We start from the raw sequence: 22,048 nt of genomic DNA, 5'->3' as shown, positions 1-22,048 counted from the left end.
AAATGCTAACATCCGCTTCCTAAGCATGCATTTACCAGAATCCTTACTTCTGCTGGACGCTAGCCAAAACATGGATGTATGGCGGGAAATGCAACATCACGAGGGCTCATGCGAATTAAAAAACACGCCTGATCAAAGGCAATGTAAGACTGCACGATTCCCCAATCAGGAACCTGATAGGATCGCACCACCCAGGCAAGACACCTTAAGCAGCCGATTATATTCCAAAGGAAAAGAGAACAAGCCCTAAAGGAAATACTACCTCATGGCTCACAAAATGGGGGGCTGGCTCCAAGTGTAACCGAATGTTAAACATAGAAGTCTGAAGACACCGCGGTTGTAGTTAAAACACAGCGCTGAAGAACCTCAGCGGGTCATATGGAGGCTTGAGCCCTTCATCACACCATCACCACCCAGTGAGAGATCTCCTCTTTCCCCCACCCCCCCCCCCACAAGGAGGGTGGGCTTCACAGATTCCAGAGCTCAGAAGTCCTGGCGCCCCTTCCCCTGTATGCTACTAACTTTCCAGATGAGATTTTAAACAGACTCCAAAAAAAAGGCTGGAATGATCCATTTTGGATGGAAGAATTCACCCACCACCCTCGTCCCAATTTACAACTTACACGTCCAAAATAAAATTATGGTCGGTTTAAACAGGTAAGTGATGGATTGACGACCTAGCTTGCAGAGGCAGTCGGTTAGTTGGAAGGGTTATGTTCATAGGTAATGACATGAATTGTTGAGATCCAGGAATCTCAGGGTGTGGCTTCCAGCTATCACAGAAATGCATCACATTCCAAGTCCACCCTTAAATTCTACAATCTAGTCTTTCTGCCCTTTTCTTGCCTCATATGATCAGGTTATATTTAAACAACAACTCCCCGGCAAGAAGTTTACACAAAGGGGCAATGATTCAGTATACACGAGGGCGACTGAACACCAACACCAACTTCAATGTCACCAAAACTAAAGAGCTGAATGTTGACTTCAGGAAGGGAAAACCAGAGGTGTATGATCCAGGGATCATTGGGGAAGGGTGGAGAGGGTGAGAAAATTTAAGTTCCTGGGAGTCACTGTCTTGGGCGATCTTTCCTGGACCCAACACACTTCTGGCACCGTGAAGAAAGCTCGTCACTGCCTCTACTTCCTCAGAAGTTTGCAGAGGTTTGGCAAAAGATAGGTAACCCTGGCAGCTTTCTACAGACATTTGGTGGAAAGTGTGCTGATCGACTGCATCACGGTCTGGTATGGGGACACCAATACCCCAAGCAGAAAGGCCTCCAAAAGGCAGTGGACACAGCCCAGGAAAAACCCTCCCCGAGAACATCTGCAGGGAACGCTGCCATCGGAGAGCAGCAGCGACCATCAAGGACCCTCACTACCCAGCACATGCTCTGTTCTCGCTGCTACCATCAGGAAAGAGGTAGAGGTGCCTCAAGACTCAGGACCAGCTGCTACCCCTTCACCATCAGACTCCTCAACAACAAAGTCATTCAGGGCCTCATTTAAGGACAATTACTTTTGCTTTTAGTGATTTTTTTCCCCCTATGTGTTCCACAATTTGTTTACATGTGTACGTTGAGTCAGGTTTTATTTTGAGTGCCACAAAGTGGTAATTCTGTCTCAATCGCAGGAAAAAGAATCTCACGTTTGTATGTGATGTCGTGGCTGTACTCGGACGATAAATCGGTCCAGTGCTTATAGACTGCACCAGACCAATTCCACACACATGCCCACAAAGTCAATGCTGCTCCATGCTGGGAACCAAGGAGGTCCTCAGATGAGCAGCAAGGTTGGACACCTGCCCCGCGGGCCACGGGAAGTTCACCGTGCTGACACAGAAAACGAGGACCGCAGAGGCTGGAATCTGGGATTCAAAACAAACGCCGGAAGAACTCCAGCTTCTGTGGAGGCAAAAGGTGTCAGTCGACTTTTCTGGTCGAGCCTCCATGTCAGAAATTGATCAGGATCTTTGGACTTTTGCTCTCACTGGATTCCTGAATTAACTTTATAAATAGAGGTGCTCCCTTAATGGGATATCAATATCCAAAGCCTATCTACAGCAAACACCAGAGGACATCTGTACAAAGTTAAGGGAGGGAAGTTTAGAGGAGACATCAGGGTGACATAGACAGTTGTGGGTGCCTGGAATGCCTTGCCGGGGATGGAAGTGGAATGCGGATTCAATTTTAACATTTAAGGACAATTTGGACCGGTGCATGGATGGGGAGGTATGGAGGGCTATGGACGGTGCAGGTCAGTGGGACTAGGCCAAAAAAAAGGGTCAAAAATCACAGACTAGAAGGGCCAAAGGGCTTGTTTCTGTGATCTATGATTCTATCTCAACTCAGTACCATTTCCTTGCAATAACTCTACCCTACATTTCTTAACATCCTGAAACCGATTAATTTCTGTCCCTGATTATACAGCCGAGATTGCTCAGCCAGCAGCAAGAGTAATCCGGATGCAATCCTAGCCTCGGGCGCTGTCTCTGTGGGGTTTGTATGTTTTCCCCATGATGCGCTCAGCTGTGCGAGTTTTCTCAAAAGCCTGCTGGTTAGCAGGTTGATTGTGCAGTGCACATTGCCGCTGGTGTGTGGCTGGGGAGAGGTTCATGAGAATATGGGAGGAATAAATGGGATTTATGTTGATGGGAGGGTGATGGTTGGCCACGGCTTGTTTCTACACTGTATCTCGCTACTTCCATCTATCTTTCTGGTGGGTACAGAATTCATATGATTATTCACTGAATGGAGAGGTTTCTTCACAGCTCTAGCCTGAATGGCTAACCCTTTATTTTGCAAAGACTCCTAGTTATATACATAGCACTCGAAAGCTGGGTATTATTTGCCTTTCGAATGCTGTGTGAACACATCGAAGGTAAATTGGGGTCTCTAAACCTACCCAGCTTCAATCCTCCAAGGTAGGTAGGTAATACCCTCTGAGTGGAGGGTATTGATGAAGGACCAATCTAAAAGGGCCCACATAGCCCCGCCGCTGGGCTACACGTCCCACCAATTTTGTTTTTGGGAAGCTCACGGACCCAGCATTTCTTTTGTGCCGGCTTCCAGAGACGGGTCGTTTATGCGGCAATAACGCACCTTTTCAGTGTAAAAAGGGCTACAGACAAATATCAGCCCCTGAAGAAGGGCTCAGGCCCTAAAGGTCTTTGCCTCCTAGCGACGCTGCGAGACCTGCTGAGTTCCTCCAGCATTTCTGTTTTTAACCATAATGTCTGCATGCATCCGTGCTTCACTCTGAAATATTGTACTTGCACCATTCAGCTCTTGCATTAAACATTCAGCATGCTGCCTAAACCCACTGAGACTATTTCCTCTCCCCCCCCCCCCCCCACCTGAATGAATTGATAAGGAACTCGTGTCGCCAGTAGCGGAGCAAGCACCAGCCAGACACTGAGTGGCAGCTCCAACAGAGGAGTTTGGGAGGAGACCAGAAACAAGCAAGTCAATACACACCTTGACCAGAAGAAAATGGGATCTCTGTCTAAACTTCATCCTCTGCAATGAAAGGCAGAGTTTTGCTCAATAATGCATTCAGTATTCTTTTGATCTTGGTCAGAGAACGCAACTCTTTAAAGGTTTAGAGAGGTTTCCAGGTGAGGAAGTGAGGAAATAGACGTAGGCATCCATCTGCACAACTGGGGCAGGACTATGCCTACTTTCCATTGCCCTTCAGGAAGAAACATCTCCGTCCCTGCACAACTTAATCCCTCGGCTTCCGAGAGGCTGCTTGAAACCTCCGCGGCTGCCCCTACCAGGACGATTTCCTTCCTTGATGAAGGGCTCAAGCCCGAAACAACATCAGTGATGTAACTTCACCTTTGCTACATAAAGCCACTGTTTGACCAGCTGAGTTTCTCCAGTGTTTGTGCGTGTTTTTTTTCACTTAACCACCGGTTTCAACAGAATCCACTGTTTTACCTCCTTCAACTCTGTTCCTGGAATACGATTTCTGGGTGGCCGCTTCTAAAGTGAAGAGCTCAAGGCTAACAAGGCAGAACTTTTATGGAGCAAAGATCTTATAAAACCGTCACAGAGCAGGGATACAGAAAAGGCCTCAAAATTCTTCAACCAAAACAAGTCAGGGGAAGCGATAGTTTCCGACAGATTCTGGGGGACACTGGGGTGGGTCTCAGAGAAGCCAAGAGATGAATTTACTGCTCGCTGTTGGAACCCGATTGACAATATGGGCAGCGTCCAGCCGGCCCCTTCCACCTCTCCTAGTCCTCCCCAGCACAACGTTCCCCTACGGGCCACCCGCTGCCATGTGGACGGGATCATTCAGGCCAAGACCCACCTCTTCCGACAGTCGGGCAGAGATGTTCAGAGGTGGACTGGCTCCTTCCCCCACCTCAGTCACTCACTCCCGGCCATCCCCCACCTCACTCACTCTCACTCCCGGCCATTCCACTTCCAGCCCGATTCACTCACTCACTCCCGGCCATTCATTCCCCCCCAACCCCACTCCACTTCCAGCCCGATCCAGACAAGTTGACTCACCGCCGATCGGAGAAGCCTGGACGATCCCATCTCGTCCGACGAGAAGTTAACAAAACTTCGGAGGGCGGGGGGGGGGGGGGGGGGGGCAAGGGCGAATGAAAACTTCAAGGAGGTGAATGAAAACTTCAAGGGGGCGAATGAAAACTTCAATGGGGCGAATGAAAACTTCAAGGGGGCGAATGAAAACTTTGAGGAGGCGAACTTTCCAGTTAATCCAGCAGGCTCGACGTCTCACTACGATCTGGCACAATCTGAAGGGGCAGAGGGGACGAGGCGGCTCCGGGCCCGCCCCTCATGGTGCAACATCCGCCAGGGCATTCCAGCCCCCTCCCTCCCCACCCCTGATCCCTGACGTCTTCCCTAAACCACCTTCACTTTTTGCAGATTATTTCCTTGCTGCTCCGACCCTGAGATACAAGAGCTGGCTGTCAAAATCTTGTAGTCACATCTTGGAGGAGGAGGGGGGGGAGGAGGAGGGGAGGGGAGGAGGAGGGGGGGAGGAGGGGGGGGGAGATGAATCATTACCTTTTGTTTTGCACCACTATGCAATGCAATATCGTATGACACATAAGACCACACAACATTTCTTCTTTGGCTTGGCTTCGCGGACGAAGATTTATGGAGGGGGTAAAAAGTCCACGTCAGCTGCAGGCTCGTTTGTGGCTGACAAGTCCGATGCGGGACAGGCAGACACCATTGCAGCGGTTGCAGGGGAAAATTGGTTGGTTGGGGTTGGGTGTTGGGTTTTTCCTCCTTTGCCTTTCGTCAGTGAGGTGGGCTTTGCGGTCTTCTTCAAAGGAGGTTGCTGCCCGCTGAACTGTGAGGCGTCAAGATGCACGGTTGGAGGCGATATCAGCCCACTGGCGGTGGTCAATGTGGCAGGCACCAAGAGATTTCTTTAGGCAGTCCTTGTACCTTTTCTTTGGTGCACCTCTGTCACGGTGGCCAGTGGAGAGCTCGCCATATAACACGATCTTGGGAAGGCGATGGTCCTCCATTCTGGAGACGTGACCCATCCAGCGCAGCTGGATCTTCAGCAGCATGGACTCGATGCTGTCGACCTCTGCCATCTCGAGTACCACACAACATAATGCTACGTAGTATGACAACATTACACGAAAGCAAACCAGACCATGGTTACACCAGAATGAGGCATACCAACACAGAGGAACATAGACAGTGCAAACCGAGACAGTCTCACAAAGGAAACCAGTCACAGATTTAAGTCCAGTAGCTTGAACTGAAGAACCGCCGCACAGTTCACACCTCCATATGGGCCCGCAAGCTTTGGCACAGTAGCAACAGAGAGAACTAACGGCCCCCACCTCCGGGCCAGACACGAAAAGGCACGGCCGCTCCGTGCTCTCCCCTGACGCTCCCACCGGAGAGCATACAAACCTCCGGTTCCTCCCAGCCAGGCGCCCAATGCAGTCCACTCCACAGCACAGAGTCTCCGCCTTGGCCTGGTTCCCCCCCCCCCAACAGATCAGGCCGCGCAGCCCCCTTTTGAACGGGAGGAAACCCCCCATCCCACAAGGAAAACCCACGCAGACACAGGGAGAACATGCAAACTCCTTACAGATAGCGCGGGATTCGAACCCCTAACCAGCGTTGCGCAAACCGCTACACTAACGCCCTGCCCTATTTTCTCAGGTGAAACTGAAGTATTCATTTTGGACCCCCCCCCAACCTCCTCCCCCTCCAGGCACACGTTCCCTCCTCTATCCCTCAGCAGCCCCACCTTCACGCTCATCATCCTTCTGTTCTTCCTGTATGCATAGAACGCCTTGGGGAGTTGGTGTCAGAAGCGATTGAATTTGGGGGGGGGCAATTTGGATAGCTGTAGGGAGGGGGGCACAATCTGCCATTTGAGAACTCACTCAACAGGGGAGGGAGCGGGTGCCGTACCTGCCATGGATCTCCTCCGTTCGCCACGCCGTCACACATCCCCCTTTCTCCGGCGTTTCAGACAAAAGTGCGTGCTTATAGCGCGTAGAGAAGAAAGCACGTGATTCATTTTGGTGACACCTCCCCCCCCCCGATGGCATCACCCGGTGTGGTCCACGACACCCTAGTGACATATTAATGTTGCGGGTGAGTGGAGGTGGGGGCAGGGGCTCAATAACTCAAGAGCGGGGACCTCAGTCTCCCAGCAGGAGTAATGACCTCAGTCTCCCAGCTGGAGCAGGGACCTCATTCTCCCAGCAGGAGCGGGGACCTCACCAGAGAGTGGGCAGCTCAATCTCGCAGCAGGAGCGGGGACCTCACTCTCCCACCAGAGAGTGGGGACCTCAATCTCCCAGCTGGAGCAGGGACCTCATTCTCCCAGCATAGCGGGCACCTCAATCTCCCAGCAGTAGCGGGTACCTCAATCTCTGAAGTACAGCCAGAACTTAAGGAGCAGTACCTTCAGGTAAGCGAGGAGGGGCTGCAGACTCTCACACTCCACGCAGGCAACCGGGGTGTCGGCAAACCAACTCAGGAAGCGATTACATGGCACTGCTTGGTGCAGCACTCTCCACCCAGGTCCCCGATGTAAAGGGGGGGGGGGCCTCCCATGTTCCTGGGCTGTGATTAAAATTATTTTTTAAATTTAGACATACAACAAGGTAACAGGCCCTTTCGGCCCACAAGTCCCCAGGGGGACTCGGGTATCAACAAGCAGAATGTTGGGAGAACACTGCCTCATGATTAGCATAACAATTAGTGCGACACTGTTACAGCGCCAGTGACCTGGGGTTTGAATCCTGCACTGTCTGTAAGGAGTTTGCACGTTCGCCTCGAGTCTGCATGGGTTTCCTCCGGAGGCTCCTGTTCCCTCCCACTCACTAAACATGTAAAGTGTTATGAGTTAGTATACCTGGGGGGCATGGACTCACAGGCCAGAATGACTTGTTCCCGTGTTGTATGTCTAAAATTTAATCATGCAGGGAAGTGGTGCACAAGCTGACATTTTGAGTCAAGACCCTGTATCAGGGCTGAGAGGGGAAGAGAAGGACATTGGAGGAGGCTGGACCAAGTCCAGAGGGGATGACTGGCAGATGGAACCAGGTGGGGGAAGGGGGGTCAGTATGTGATAAGTGGAAAAGAGATGACTGACAGATGGAACCAGGTGGGGGAAGGGGGGGTCAGTATGTGATAGGTGGAGAAGGGATGATTGACAGATGGAATCAGGTGGGGGAAAGGGGGGTCAGTATGTGATAGGTGGATATGCAATGATTGGCAGATGGAACCAAGTAGGAGGAGGGGAAGAATCAATATGTGATAGGTGGAACCAGGTGGGCGCAGTTTCAGTCACCATACTATAGGAAGGATGTGGTTGCAGCAGAGAGATGACAGAAGAGATTGTAGAGGCTGCAAGTGTTTTGGAGAAGAGAGGGACTGAGGTGACCTGAATGAAGTGTGTAAGGTTATGAAAGGCATCATCAAGTCATGTTTATTGTCATCCGATTGTACAAGCACAACCTGATGAAGCAGCGTTCTCCGGTCCTCAGTGCAAACAAACAGATACACAACCAAACATAGCACACACAGACAAACAATACATGGGCAGGACAAGTTTTCATATATAAATATTGTTTCATGAATACGAGAGTCTGGGATGGTAATGCAAGCAGTTCCTATGGTCATTCAGCATTCACTCTGATACCCCTGTATCTCTTCCCCAACAGGAGCAGCTGAAAGATGGCGTGTGCAGGGAGGAGGGGGTCCTCAATGATTTTGCGCATCCTCTTCAGGCAATGATCCAGGTAGATCCCACTGATGGGGGGGGGAGGGAGACTCCATCGATCTTCTGCCACTCTTATGGTCCTGTGGATTGACCTCTGATCCATTTCTCTGCAGCAACTGTACCACATTGTGGCCAGGACACTCTGGATAGAGCTCCTGTAGACAGTTGACATGATGGTGGCTGGTAGCCTTGCCCACTTTAGTTTTCTCAGGAAGTGCAGTCGCTGTTACATGTTCCTGACAAGTGAGGAGAGGTTGAGGGTCCACAATAGGTCACTAGTTCAGTGAATTGCAAGGGACTTGGTGCTCTCACACTCTCCAGTAGGGTAGATGGTCAAAGTCTTTTTCCCATAGTGAGGGTCTAAAGCACACATGTCAAACTCAGGCCCGCGGGCCAAATTTGGCCCATGATATAATTATATTTGGCCCGCAAGATCATATCAAATATGTATTAGAGCTGGCCTGCTGGCCACCACGGTAGTATAGCACATGCACAACTAATACTACAAATCCCAGAATGCTTTGCAAATGCATTGGCGTCTGCCCACTAATCGCCCCCACCTCCTCTCTTTACTTCATTAGCATCTGCGACCTGTCGCCCAACTCACATGTAATAAACCCCTTACGAAAAATGGCCAAACGAAAGACAGAAAACAGGACCTTTCAAGAAAGGTGGGAGGCAAACTCTGACCCCAGAGTTTGATGAACTTGCATCTAAGAGATGCCAAGTATCTGATTTAGACCCAGGTGCATCAGAGTAAATCACAGTGTAGCAAGCTAAGCTTGGATTAGTATTTTCTTTGGTTAACTTTGGACTGTTCATAGTTGAAAGATTGGATTTTCATTGAAGCAAGTTGTTATTTTTTTGACTTGTTGGCTTGTGAAAAAAAATACATTTAAAGGAGCCTAAAGGCTATAGAGAAATATTATTTATTGAATATTTTATTTCTCATTTGTTAATGCTTCTTCTGGAAAGAGTTTAACCAAAACTATTATTAAACATTTATTTTAATAAGAAAAAGTTTAACATTACATATGTTGAAAGAAGAGAAAACATGCAGATGTTGTTGAAAATTTTCAATAAATATTTAGTTTGGCCCACGACTTAGTCCAAGTTTTTAATTTTGGCCCTCTGTGAATTTGAGTTTGACACCCCTGGTCTAAAGCATAAGAGGGCAGAGGTATTAGGTACCAGCAGAGTTGACACCAGAAGAAATCTAATTGGGAGGCATTAGGGTGACCGCGGGGAGAGGGCCATAAGCTGCTGTTGGAGAACACACTCAGCAGGGCGGGGAGTGCCATACCTGCCTCCGTCCGCCACGTCATCACACTTACCCCTCCCTCCGGTGTTTCAGACAAACATGCGTGCTTATAGCGCGTGGAGACAAAACCACGTGATTCATTTTGGTGACCCCCTCCCCCCACTCCGATGGCATCACACAGTGATGTCCGCAACCCCCTAGTGACACTAGTGCTGTGGGTGGGTAGGGTTGGGGGCTCAATAACACAGGAGCAGGGACCTCACTCTCCCAGCAGGAGTGGGGACCTCACTCTCCCGGCAGGAGCGGGGACCTCACTCCCAGCAGGAGCAGGGACCTCACTCTCCCAGCAGGAGTAGAGACCTCACTCTCCCAGCAGGAGCAGAGACCTCACTCTCCCAGCAGGACTAATGACCTTAATCTCCCAGCAGGAGTGGGGACCTCAATCTCCCAGCAGGAGTGGGGACATTGTGCTCTTCAATTCTTTTGACCCTAAAAGTTCATTGGCCCCCACACCCCCGGCATTTATCGACCCACTTTCAACTACCTGGCATTTTTATGATCCTTGGATAGTCCAAACAACTCCCAGGGGTCAAAATCGATCATTTTTGGGACCTTTAAATATGTTATTTAATGTATCTTAACATCACTTTATTCTATTCAACAAAGGGGAGGGAGCTGATAATTAATCCACCACTGCATGGCGTGACCGAGTGTCCGGCCATATAACTGGACGTGTTGGCTGAGCTCGTCAGCCTTGGTTGGCTGGCAGTCTAAGAGATGGAAAACACTGAATTCAACCCCAGGCAGCTGGGGGATCGCTCGCCTCGTCAGGCCATCCATCTAGGAAATGGACACTCCATCATGGCACTGATAACCTGAGGACCTGGTGGTCACCTCCCCAGCGTGCTGGGCCACAGCGGATAAACAGCGGGTGTAAAGGCTGGGGCCAGTACTGCACCCCACCTTAAAAAATCCATTGCGCAGACTCGAAGGACGTGCCCATGTCAACGGTCCTTCCTGAATCTGTCTGCAAAGCCAAACCAAGAGCGATAACAGGGGGTGGCCACACTTGCTTAGCATGAACCACATAAACTTCAGATGTTTGAGAGCCGCAAGATCTGAAAAAAATTACCAACTCTTATATGCACATTTTGTTACAAAAATGTTATATGAATATTAAAGTACATTTACATAATAATATTTATTCATGAATATAGTTTTTAAGCTGGTAATTTCAGTAATTGAAAAGTATACTTAGCAAATATTTTCAAAATCCTGACTGATTTTCTTCGGAAATCATTACCTGAGGAAGCAGTAGAGTCTGCCTCATTAAATATATACGGGAAAATAGATCTCTTTGCATCGTTGGGGGATTAAGAGTTATGGGGGAAAGGTGAAGCTGAGTTCACGACCAGATCAGCTGTGATTCCACTGGATGTGGGAGCAGGTTTGACGGGGCGGATTGACGACTCCTGCTCCTGTGTTCTGTTCGGGAACGTGGCTGCCATCGCTCTTTGCACCACTGCAGTGTCCACAGCCGAGCGCCCGATGCAAAGCTGCCTCCTGTGGCATGGTGAGGCCAGGGGGCCCACAGCTCTGCTGCCCAACCCCCTGCTCCTCTCTTCCCAGTCGCCAGCAGGATGGGGAAGTAGCTGCTGGGAGCGGAGACTGGTTGTGGAGTGGTCTAACCTCCGTGGTGCCTAGGGCTGGCAGGCACTTGCTTGTGGCCACTGACAGGACTTTCACTGCTGCTTCCAGCTCCAGCTCTGTTCTGGCTTGGTGCCTGGAGGAGGTCCCCATTGGGGGATCCCTTCCAGCCTCTCCACCCCTTCTCCAACATCTTGCCAGGGTTCCTGGACCGACAACCTGCCTCTGGAGCAGGTCTTGCCTCATCGGAGCTCTCTTGGTCCAGCCCCATCCTCCTGACCTCTGCAAAGGACCTTCAGCTCTGCCTGACCCTCCTCCCACACACCCCACATTGGCAGAGCTCTGCTGCAGTGTGGGCCAAGTGAGGAGAACCATGATCTGCTCCTCTGCAACGGCTGTTCCTCCAGTGCCCACTCCCTCTTCCCTCCCTTCGTCACACTGCCTGGGCTGTGACCATTCTGGACCCCCTGGATTGGATCCAGGGATTCGCAGTATCTTTGGGCAGCTCCAGGAGCATTGATCACTCCTCCAGATTCAGGAGTGTTCGTAATTTCCCCCAGATTCAGGAGTGCTGGTATCTTCCCCGGATTCAGGAACACTGGTATCTCCCCCCAGATTCAGGAGTGGTGGTAACACCCCCAGATTTGGGAGCACTGGTATCTCTCCCAGATTCAGGAGCGCTGGTATCTTCCCCAGATTCAGGAGCGCTGCTATTCCCATTGCTTCCCTTCCAGTATTTCATTAAAGTTCATTATCCTCTGATTGTAGAAGTACAATTTGATGAAACAGGGTTCTCCGGTCCTCTGTGCAAAACATGCAGACATACAACCAGACATAACAGACAGACAGACAAACGATACATAGGCAGGACATAGATAATATAAAAATATCATTTAATAAACAGTAGACTCTCGGAGGGCTTGTTCAATATTCTCAGTGCCTGTGGGAAGAAGCTGATTCTCAGCCTGGTGGTTCTGTATCTCTTCCCTGGTCCATCTATTCTTGCCCTGTGTGTAAGGCTTATTCCTCTCCTTCCATCCTCTTTTCTCTCCTTTCCTCTGTCCCTCAGGGACTTTTGCTGTCTGTTGATTTCCAGCAACAAGAGCTGGAAAGGGCAGGTCAGTGCGAAGGTGCAGAATGCCTTCCCACCTGCCCTGAGGCAGATCTGACAACAAATGAGAATTACTCTGCACCTGAACCATCAACTTCCAATCTGACCCATGCGGTACCTGTCTCCAGAGCGCGGAAGGGCCGCATGGAAGGAGCTTTATCTTGATGCACTATAGGTCGTGTTTAACAAATCTTATAGTTTTTGAGGAGGTCATCAAGAAGGTAGATGAAGGGAAGGGTGTGGATTTTGTCTGCATGGACTTTAGTAAGGCCTTTGATAAGGTCCCACATGGGAGGTTAGTCAAGGAAGGTTCAGACATTAGGTATCCATGGAGAGGATGGAAACTGGATTTGAAATTGGCTGAACGGGAAAAGACAGAGAGTGGTAGTAGATGATTGCTTCTCAGATTGAAGGCCTGGGACCTCAAGGGTCGGTGCTGGGACCATTGTTGTTTGTTGTCTGTATCAATGATCTGGATGATAATGTGGGAAATTAGATCAGCATGTTTGCAGATGACACTAAGATTGGAGACGTTGTGGACAGTGAGGAAGGTTTTCAAAGCTTGCAGAGGGATCTGCCCAGCTGGAAAAATGGACCAGAAAATGGCAGGTGGAATTTAATGCAGAGAAGTGTGAGGTGTATTTTGGAAGGACAAACCAAGAAAGGTCATACACGGTGAATGGTCGGGCACTGAGGGGTGCGGAGGAAAAAGGGAATCTGGGAACACAGATACAGAATTCCCTGAAAGTAGCGTCACAGATAGACAGGGTTGTGAAGAAAGCTTTGGGCATCTTGGGCTTCATAAATCAAAGTGTTGAGTACAGGAGTTGGGATGTTATGGTGAGGTTGTATAAGGCATTGGTGAGGCCAAATTTGGAGTACAGTGTACAGTTCTGGTCGCCAAACTACAGGTAGGATATCAGTAAGATTGAAACAGTGCAAAGAAGATTTACTAGGATGTTGCCAGGTCTTCAGGAGTTGAGTTACAGGGAAAGGTTGAACGGGTTCGAACTTTATTCCCTGGAATGTAGCAGAATGAGGGGAGATTTTATAGAGGTTTACAAGATTATGAGTCAACGTGACTAGGCTCTTTCCACTTAGATTAGGAGAGAGAACTGCGAGAGGACATGGCTTCAGGGTGAAAGGGGAAAGCTTTAGGGGGAATTTCACTCAGAGAATGGTGGGAGTGTGGAATGAGCTGCCATCTGATGTGGTAATTGCAGGCTCACTCTTAAGTTTTAAGAATTAATTGAATAGATACATGGACTAGCGGAATTATGTTTCAGCACCGATTAGAAGGGCCAAATGGCCTCTTTTCTGTGCTGCAGTTTTCTATGGTTCTAACCTTCCTGTTGTTGTCCAGTCTGATGCAGAGTCCCTTGCCTTTCACTGCAATGCAGAAATCTAATGAGTCGAACATGAAGGAATGAGTACATACAACATAATATGGTAACTTTTATTGGTCGTTGAATTGTCATAGAATTGAGAACATTAAATAATTGTTTTTCTGTATACAATAGAGAAGGCAAGTTAAAATATTTACAAATCAGACACAATGCAGAATGCTCTGAAAGTAACCACGAACTGCTGTGGGCTAAAGCTACCCTCAGTGTTTTGAGATTGCACTCATTCATCACACCTGCAGGCTCTTAGAAACAGGCCTGTGTACAAACTGGTCAGATCTAACAAATGTTCTCAAGCATTTTAAAGACGTTTTTATTAAAAAGATGCTGCTTTCCCAATCCTCCTCAATCTTTTCTTTCCTACTGGCTGTATTATAAAGAAAGTGAGTCACTGAGTCTTTGCACCAGGCCTTAAGACACTGAGCCTTCCCACTAGGCCCCACTCCAAGTCACTGAGCCTTCCCACTAGGCCCCTCTCCAAGTTGCTGAGCCTTCCCACTAGGCCACCCACTCCAAGTCGCTCAGCCTTCCGAACTGTCAATGAGCATTTATACTAGGGCCAGGCTAAGCCAATGAGCCTTCTCAGTAGGCCCAGGCTGAGACATTGAGCCTTCCCACTAGGCCCAGGCTGGTTCACTGAGCCCTCCCACTAGGCCCAGGCTAAGCCAATGAGCCTTCTCACTAGGCCCAGGCAGATTCATTAAGCCTTCCCACTGGGCCCAGGCTGAGTTGCTAGCCCTTCCCACAGGTCCAAGTTGAGTTGCTGAGCCTTCCCACTAGGCCCAGGCTAGTTCACTGAGCCCTCCCACTAGGCCCAGGCTAAGCCAATGAGCCTTCTCACTAGGCCCAGGCAGATTCATTAAGCCTTCCCACCAGGCCCAGGCTGAGTCATTGATCCCTCCCATCAGGCCAGGGATGAGTTGCCGAGCCTCCCATCCAGGCTCACAATTAGTTGTTGAGCCTTCCCACTAGGCCTTTTCACTCTGTGCATTTAATGTTGCAGAACTTGTAGACATCTGGTTTACAATGTTCCCAGCCAACAAGTTAGACTCAGTAACATGACAAGTGAAGACTCCTTTAAGTGAACAAAAGGCCCAAAGACCAGCAACCATGCTAAATAAACATTACACCAGATGAGAAATGGCATGCTACCTGTGATCTAACGTGGCCCCTTGGGGTGCCTCATTTTAATATTGCGCGGCATGCTGCCTGCGAGCTAACGTGGCCCCTTGGGGTACATCGTTTTAATATTGCGCAAAGAGCAAGTAAAAGCAAATTCTGTCAGCAGGTTTGGCTCCCACGAAGCCCTGGACCAAGTTGTCCATCGACCCCACCCCTGATCATACCAGAAGACTCTTGCTCAGGCAACTGAACGGCCACTCTGCCCCAATCATCAAACCTAAACCAGTTCATCTTGTATAAGACACTGATGAGGCCAAATTTGGAGAACTGTGAGCAGTTTTGGTCACCTAACCACAGGAAAGATATCAATAAAATTGAAAGAGTGCTTGCCTGGACTTCAGGAACAGTGTTACAGGGAAAGATTAAACAGGAGCGTAGAAGAGTAAGGGAAGATTTGATATTTAAAATTATGAGGGGTATAGACAGAGTAAATGTAGGTTGGCTTTTACCATTGAGGGTGCGTGAGATACAAACCAGAGGACATTGGTTAAGGGTGAAAGGGGAAAGGTTTAGGGGGAATTTCTTCACACAGAGTGGTGGGGGTGTGGAACAAGCTGAAGAGGTGAATGTGGGTTCATTTTTAACACAAGAAGAATTTGGACAGGTACATGGATGGAGGGCCATGGACGAGGTGTAGGTCAGTGGGACTAGGCAGAAAAATAGTTTGGCATGGGCTAGAAGGGCCGAAGGGGCCTGATTCTGTGCTATAATGTTCCAACTACCTCTGGTTCAAGCTGAATCCCTACACGATGGGATGAGGCAAAAAAAAATCGATCTCTTTGCTTATCTACGGCTGCCTTCTGTCTCACTGGAGGTGTCACCTTTAGGAAAGGTAATTCTTCACACCATTGGACGCTCTCCAGGTAGTCTACGGTCATATAATGGCATGCCTACAGGAAACCCTATTGGGGTCTTCCAACTGTAAACCTGGGCACGGGGAAGATGGACAGAACAATTAGCTGCAAGAACGTCAGTGGTCAAATGGTCCACAAAGGCACAATGTGGCTGAGGTTTAGACGTTATTGTTGGTGCACCCCAGGTGCAGGGAAGCCTTTGAGAGCTCAGTGTTAACCGTGGAGAGTGGGAAGGTCTCGTACTTCTCCGAGGTACTGCTGCAGCGGCACTGGTACAGCATGGCTTTCACCTCCTTCTGGAAGTTGGCATTGAGGAAGCCATAGATGACAGGGTTGACGCAGGTCGACAGCATGGCGGTCAGGTGGCAGAGGGAGAAGATCAGGTTGTGATGGCAGACAGAGATGGCGGTGTGGTTCCAGTCAAACACCGTGTTGAAGACGGTGAGCGGCAGCCAGCAGAGGCCGAAGGCCACCACGATGGAGGCCAGCATGAGGTTGACTCTGCGGCTGTGGCTGACCTTGTGGATGCCTCCCCGGGGCCGGTCCACCATCTCCCGCCTCCTCCGCAGGCGCAGGAAGATCCGGAAGTAACAAGTGAGCATCAGGAGCAGTGGGAGCCCGTACTGGAAGACCAGGAGGCAGGTGGTATAGGCCAGCTTCTGTCTCTGCGAAGACCAGTGCTCGACGCAGGCCACCTGGTCTCCCAGACCCTCTGGGAGAAAGGAGATGTTTGCATAGGGCATGCTGGTCAAAACATTGAAGGATACAAAGGGCAAGGAGACAAAGCATCCCACCAGCCAACTGACGACCACAGCCAAGTAGGCATGGCCCACTGCTGGCTTCCAACCGGTTGGGTTAATGATTAATTGGTGCCTCTCCAAAGCTATGAGCACCAAGGAGAGAATGGAGACGGTGATGGAGGTGCACTGCACAAATGGGGTCAGCTTGCACAGCATGGCGCCCAGGATCCAGCGGTCCATCATGGTGTAGATCACTGTCACCGGCAGGCAGATGACGGCAATCAGGATGTCTGAGCAGGACAAGTTGGCGATCAGGACGTTGGTAACATTGCGCATCTCTTTCTGCCGAGTGATAACCAGGACCAGGCAGGTGTTGCCGATCACACCCACCGCCATCACCGCACTGTAGGCCAAGAGCAGGAAGGTGGTGGTACTGACAGAGTCAGAGCACAGTGGGAACTGCTCCATCAATAGCGAGGAGTTCAGCCAGGAGGCGTTGGGGAACCTTACAGTCCCATTCCACCTCCAATCCATCTTTCGACGGGCTCAGCACGGTTTCCCTCACTGGCGCCCCAAAGCAAGTGGCATCTCCTCGGCCCTGTCTTTGCGCTCCTCCCTCAGCTCATCTCCGGCACCCTTTCACTTCCTCTTCCCCGATCGGGAGCCAGAAATCTACATCCCACTTCCTCTAGGCCGCCGGGAGCCTCCTGCGTAGGGAAAACAAACCACACACGTGTCAAACACAATGACAGGAAGCGCCGTAAAACTCAGCAGGTTGGACACCATCTGTGGATTGAGAAACAGCCAGTGTTTTGGGTCAGTCAATAAACATCAGGGAGCACAGCGTGGCATTGCAGGCAATGGAAAACCAATCTCAGTGCAAGCGAAACGCAAACAGCTGGAGGAACTTTCAGTCCACTGCATCTGCAGGCAAAGAAATACTTAGTGTTTCAGGTCCCTGCCTGATATAACAACAGCCCCTTTCCCCACACGGCTGCTGCCTGACCCACTCAGTTCCTCCACCTGTTTGTTTTTTTTTCACTCCGCATTCTTTTGTGTCTCAATGTAAAGGAAAGTTTAAAAAAAACATAGTACTTTTACGTGGCACACATCTTAGAGCCTGCCCAAACGGTCCCAGCGTCCCATAGCCTCAGGATTCATGGAGTAGATTTAAGACAGAACAGCTTCTCCCAGAGAGAAGAGAATCTGTGGAATTCTCTACCTGGTGAGCCAGTTGAAGTCGCCTCGTTCAGCGTATTTAAGGCACAGATTTTTCAACAGCAAGAGAATTATACAGAATGTAAAGATTTTACTGAATGACAAAACAGGCTCAGATTTATTGTCAAAGTCACATACCATCCTGAGAATCTGTTTCCTGTGGGTGATGCAGAATTACCACATATTGGCACCGCAAATAAAAATTGACTCAATGTTCACATGTAAACAAATAAAGGAAAGTCTGCGTCAGCAGAGCTACGGAATAAAGAGACGTCCACCTAAAGAAAGGGTGAACTAGTAAACCAATTTTGTTGTTTGAATTCACCGCAATGCGCGAAGGGGGCGCCCACTTCCAGAAGTGACGCCAGCGTGTCGCGGCGCCACTCCTTGGCCGATGGCACCGGGGGAGTTCCCTTAGTCTACACGTGGTGCCGACCGCAGGCTTCTCCTCGGTAGTGAAGGGGTCATCTTTAGTCGGCCGAATGGTGCACCACCCCCTCCCTCCCCAAGAATACAGGGGGGGCACACTACCTGCAGTCCACGTTAGGCCACTGAGAGCAATGTTGGGTAGATCAGCCTTGGAGTGACTTTATGTAGATTTACCAGATGTAATCTGGATTCCATTGGTTAAATTGTGAGATTACACAGAGTAGGTTCCATTATTTGATGAAACTGACAAGAGAGCCGAGTTTGAAAGTTAGGGGTTGGCCTTTAGTAGTGGTTGCAAACACTCTCTGCTCTCCAAAGTGTAGAAACATGGTACTCTTCTGTGAATGGACATTCATGCTGGGTCAGTGGCTAGAGAGAGACAAGCAGCTTTTGCCAACTAAAGATGGGAAAGAAAGGGCTGCCAAACGTACTAGCAAAATTAGAATCTGGCATGTGGTGGTGTTACAGAATGGCTGTTGCGCAGAAGGAGGCCTGAATACGCCTGGGGTTGTCTGATGTCGGAAGCTAAGCAGGCGCAGGCCTGGTCAGTACTTGGAGGGTAGACCGCCTAGGGACACCAGGTGCTGTAGGTTTCTGTGAGGGGCGCTGGACAAAGTGGCGACTCTCTGCCTTAATCAAAAGTTAAAGAATTACATGTATATTACATTTTCAGGATCAGGATTTATTCTCATGAAGTTCAGTGTTTGCAGAATGTTCATATTATAACCATCTTACAACATTGCTATAAAAATTTTAAAAAAACAGTGCACGAAAAGTATGGCTGTGTCTATAGTTCATTGATCATTCAGGAATCTGATGGCAGCGGGGAAGAAGCTGTCCTTGTGCTGCTGAGTCCCCATCTTTAAGCTCCTGTACCTTTACCCTGATGGTAGCAGAGTGAAGAAGGGTGGTGAGGTCTTTGAGAAGACACCGTCTCATGTAGATGTCCTCGATGGAGTGAAGTCTGGTGCCTGTAACGTCACCGGCCAAGTTAACAATCCTCTGGAGTTTATTCTTGTCCTGAGAGTTTGCACCTCCATACCAGGCAATGATGCCATCAGCCAGAATGCTCTCCACGGTTCACCTGTAGAAGTTTACAAGAGTCTTTGGTAACATAACGAATCTCCTCAGACACCTCACAAAGTATAGCTACTGGCGAGCCTTCTTTGTGATTGCATCAACGTGGACGCTCCAGGACAGATCCTCAGAGATGTTGACACCCAGGAATTTGAAGTTCTTGGCCCTCTCTACTACTGACCCCTCGATGGGTCATGTTCCCTTGACTTCCTCCTGAAGTCTACAATCATCTTGGTTTTGTTGACATCGAGTAGAAGGTTGTGTCCATTAAACCATTTAATGAGCTGATCTATCTCCATCCTGTCTGCTTCCTCATTGCCGTTGGCAATATGTGGTAATTCTGCCTCACCCACAGGAAACAGAATCTCAGGAAGGCATGTGACTCTGACAATAAATCTGTGGTGACATCGCAAACCTGCATTGGAATTGTGTCTGACCACACAGTCATGAGGTGTATGACAGGGAGTTGAGCAGTGGGTTAAGCATGCATCTTTGGAGTGTGCCTGCATTGATGATCAGTGAGGAGGGGGCGGTGTTTCCATTTCCTACTGATTAAAGTCTGCCGATGAGAAAGTCAAGGATCCAATTGCAGAGGGGGTGGGGGGGGGGGGTGGATAGAGAGATTTAGAGTTTGTAGCTTATTGACCAGTACTGAGGGAATAATGGTGTTAAAGGCCGAGCTGTAGTCGATGAAGAGCAGCCGTATGTATGAGTTGCTGTTTTCGAGGTGATCCAAAGCTTTGTGGAGAGCCAGCGATATTGCATCTGCTGTGGAGTGGTTGTCACATTAATGTATGTGACAATTATGGAACTTTTACCTTTTTTTACCTTCATCTGAGCAACTCAGTCGGTTCGTCCCAGCTCCCTTCAGCTGAACCTTTTCCAGTTCCCCCCTGAAGGTTTTGCAAGGATGTTATTCCAGGTTCCAGCTACACCTTGCATAAAAAAGGGGTTTCTCCCCATGTCACTCCTGCTTCTCTTTCCATCTGGCAGCTGTGATTTAATCTCCTGGCCTCTTCTTAGGGCACTTTCCTTTACCTTTGTAACTGCAGGCATTACCTTGTCCCTTCCCAGCCACCCAGAAGCCCAGACAGTCTCTGACAGTATGGAGTCTTCCAGAGCACCTGCATTCAGTCCACAGGTCAGCCCTGACCTTCCTGCTGCCACCATACTAATTTTCTCCAGCCCACTTCCACTCTGAGCTACCAGAGCCTTGGGCTAATGGAATAGCACCTCATCTTGCCCTGACGGGGTCAGTCACCTTTGCCATCAGTTAGGACCAGGGAGAAAGATACTGACCAGTCAACTCTAAGAGGGCGATCATGGTCTCAGAGGGAGTGGTCATTGAGGAGAAGTACAATGCCAAATATCCCGTGGAACCTGCAGTGCAGGAAAACCAGGTGGCCACAGAGGAACTTGGAGGCCTTTCTGCCCTACTGAACCATGCGATCTCCCGTCCCGCTCTCTAATGTCACATAGGATGGGGAGAAGACGCTCTTCCCCAACCTATTTTACGGGAACAGGAAAACAGCCCACCGAGAGAGGCTGCGTAATGGCAAACGGCCATTCAGCCCATCGAGACGGTACACAAGAAGGGCTCCTCACCTGCAGCGGCCCGCAGGGGGCGGAGGATCGGGCTCCGAGAGGTGCAGGAGGCCGGTGTTACCGTTCTGCTCCGTCGGCTGCTGAAGGGGACGCCCGTTTCCAAAGGCCTGAAGTGTCCCGAAGCGACCCGGTGTAGGGGGAGGGGGGGGGGCGGCTGCTCCGGTGCTGCGGTCGGCGGGCAGCGCCAGGTCCGTCTGCCGCGGGGCTGTGGGAGAGCCGGTCCCTGCAGCGGAGCGCTGAGCCCCGGCTCCGCAACCGCCCCGGCTCGCAGGCGCTGCAACACAGCTCCGTGCAGCCGCAACGTGCAGTGAACCGGGCAGCCTACTCCCTCCCCTCCCCCTGAACACATCTACCCCCTCCCCTCCCCCTGAACACATCTACCCCCTCCCCTCCCCCTGAACACATCTACCCCCTCCCCTCCCCCTGAACACACCTACCCCCTCCCCTCCCCTCCCCTCCCCATGAACACATGAACACACCTACCCCCTCCCCTCCCCTCCCCATGAACACATGAACACACCTACCCCCTCCCCTCCCCATGAACACATGAACACACCTACCCCCTCCCCTCCCCTCCCCATGAACACATGAACACACCTACCCCCTCCCCTCCCCTCCCCATGAACACATGAACACACCTACCCCCTCCCCTCCCCTCCCCATGAACACATGAACACACCTACCCCCTCCCCTCCCCATGAACACATGAACACATCTACCCCCTCCCCCTGAACACACCTCTCCCCCTTCCCCTAAACACACCTACCTTCTCCCCCTGAACACACCTACACCCCCTCCCCCTAAACACTCCTACCCTCTCCCCTGAACACACCTCCCCCCCTCCCCCTGAACACACCTCCCCCCTCCCCCTGAACACACTTCTCCCCCTCTTGAACACACCTCTCCCCTCTCCCCTAAACACACCTACCATCTCCCCTGAACACACCTCTTACCTCCCCTGACACACATACCCTCTCCCCTGAACACACCTCCCCCTCCCCTAAACATACCTACCCCCACCCTCCCTAAACACACCTACCCCTTCCTCTGAACACACCTAACCCCCTCCCCTGAACACACCTCTCCACCTCCCCTGAACACACTGCTCTCCTCCCCTAAACACACCTACCCCCTCCCCTGAACACATCTCTCCCCCTCCCCTACACACACCTACCACCTCCCCTAAACACACCTACCCCCCTCCCCTAAACACATCTACCCCCCCTCCCCTAAACATGCCTACCACCTCCCCTGAACACACCTATCCCCTC

At 50.4% G+C, this 22,048-nt stretch overlaps 2 protein-coding genes across 6 annotated transcripts in view; both read right to left on the bottom strand.

The window, feature by feature from the left end:
- Nucleotides 1–4,812, bottom strand: part of LOC138753939 (tumor necrosis factor receptor superfamily member 10A-like) — a 48,336-nt gene extending 43,524 nt beyond the window's left edge. For both annotated transcript variants that reach the window (XM_069917542.1, XM_069917543.1), the window contains exon 1: nt 4,521–4,812. In XM_069917542.1, coding sequence (XP_069773643.1) covers nt 4,521–4,550 — 30 coding nt within the window. In that variant the 5' untranslated portion in view covers nt 4,551–4,812. The remainder of the gene's footprint in view (nt 1–4,520) is intronic.
- Nucleotides 4,813–13,711: 8,899 nt separating this feature from the next.
- Nucleotides 13,712–21,110, bottom strand: LOC138753937 (neuropeptide Y receptor type 1-like). Of its 4 annotated transcripts, XM_069917540.1 has the most exons (3): nt 20,778–21,110; nt 17,805–19,179; nt 13,712–17,155 (listed from the first exon to the last, which is right to left on the bottom strand). In XM_069917540.1, the coding sequence occupies exon 3, from the start codon at nt 16,980–16,982 to the stop codon at nt 15,867–15,869; it is 1,116 nt and encodes a 371-aa protein (XP_069773641.1). In that variant the 5' UTR covers nt 16,983–17,155; nt 17,805–19,179; nt 20,778–21,110; the 3' UTR covers nt 13,712–15,866. The 4 variants fall into 4 exon arrangements, with proteins under 4 accessions (XP_069773641.1, XP_069773640.1, XP_069773639.1 ...); XM_069917539.1 differs by lacking the exon at nt 17,805–19,179; XM_069917538.1 differs by lacking the exon at nt 20,778–21,110 and having other exon boundaries at nt 17,805–19,486.
- Nucleotides 21,111–22,048: the final 938 nt, after the last annotated feature.

Source organism: Narcine bancroftii, chromosome 2 (assembly GCF_036971445.1).
Source record: "Narcine bancroftii isolate sNarBan1 chromosome 2, sNarBan1.hap1, whole genome shotgun sequence".
Taxonomy (NCBI): domain Eukaryota; kingdom Metazoa; phylum Chordata; class Chondrichthyes; order Torpediniformes; family Narcinidae; genus Narcine; species Narcine bancroftii.
This window is presented reverse-complemented; position numbering and strand designations above follow the sequence as displayed.

Bases quoted from the DNA above. Each gene is read 5' to 3' on its own strand.
- LOC138753937 (XM_069917540.1), bottom strand. From the start codon at position 16,982: ATGGATTGGAGGTGGAATGGGACTGTAAGGTTCCCCAACGCCTCCTGG.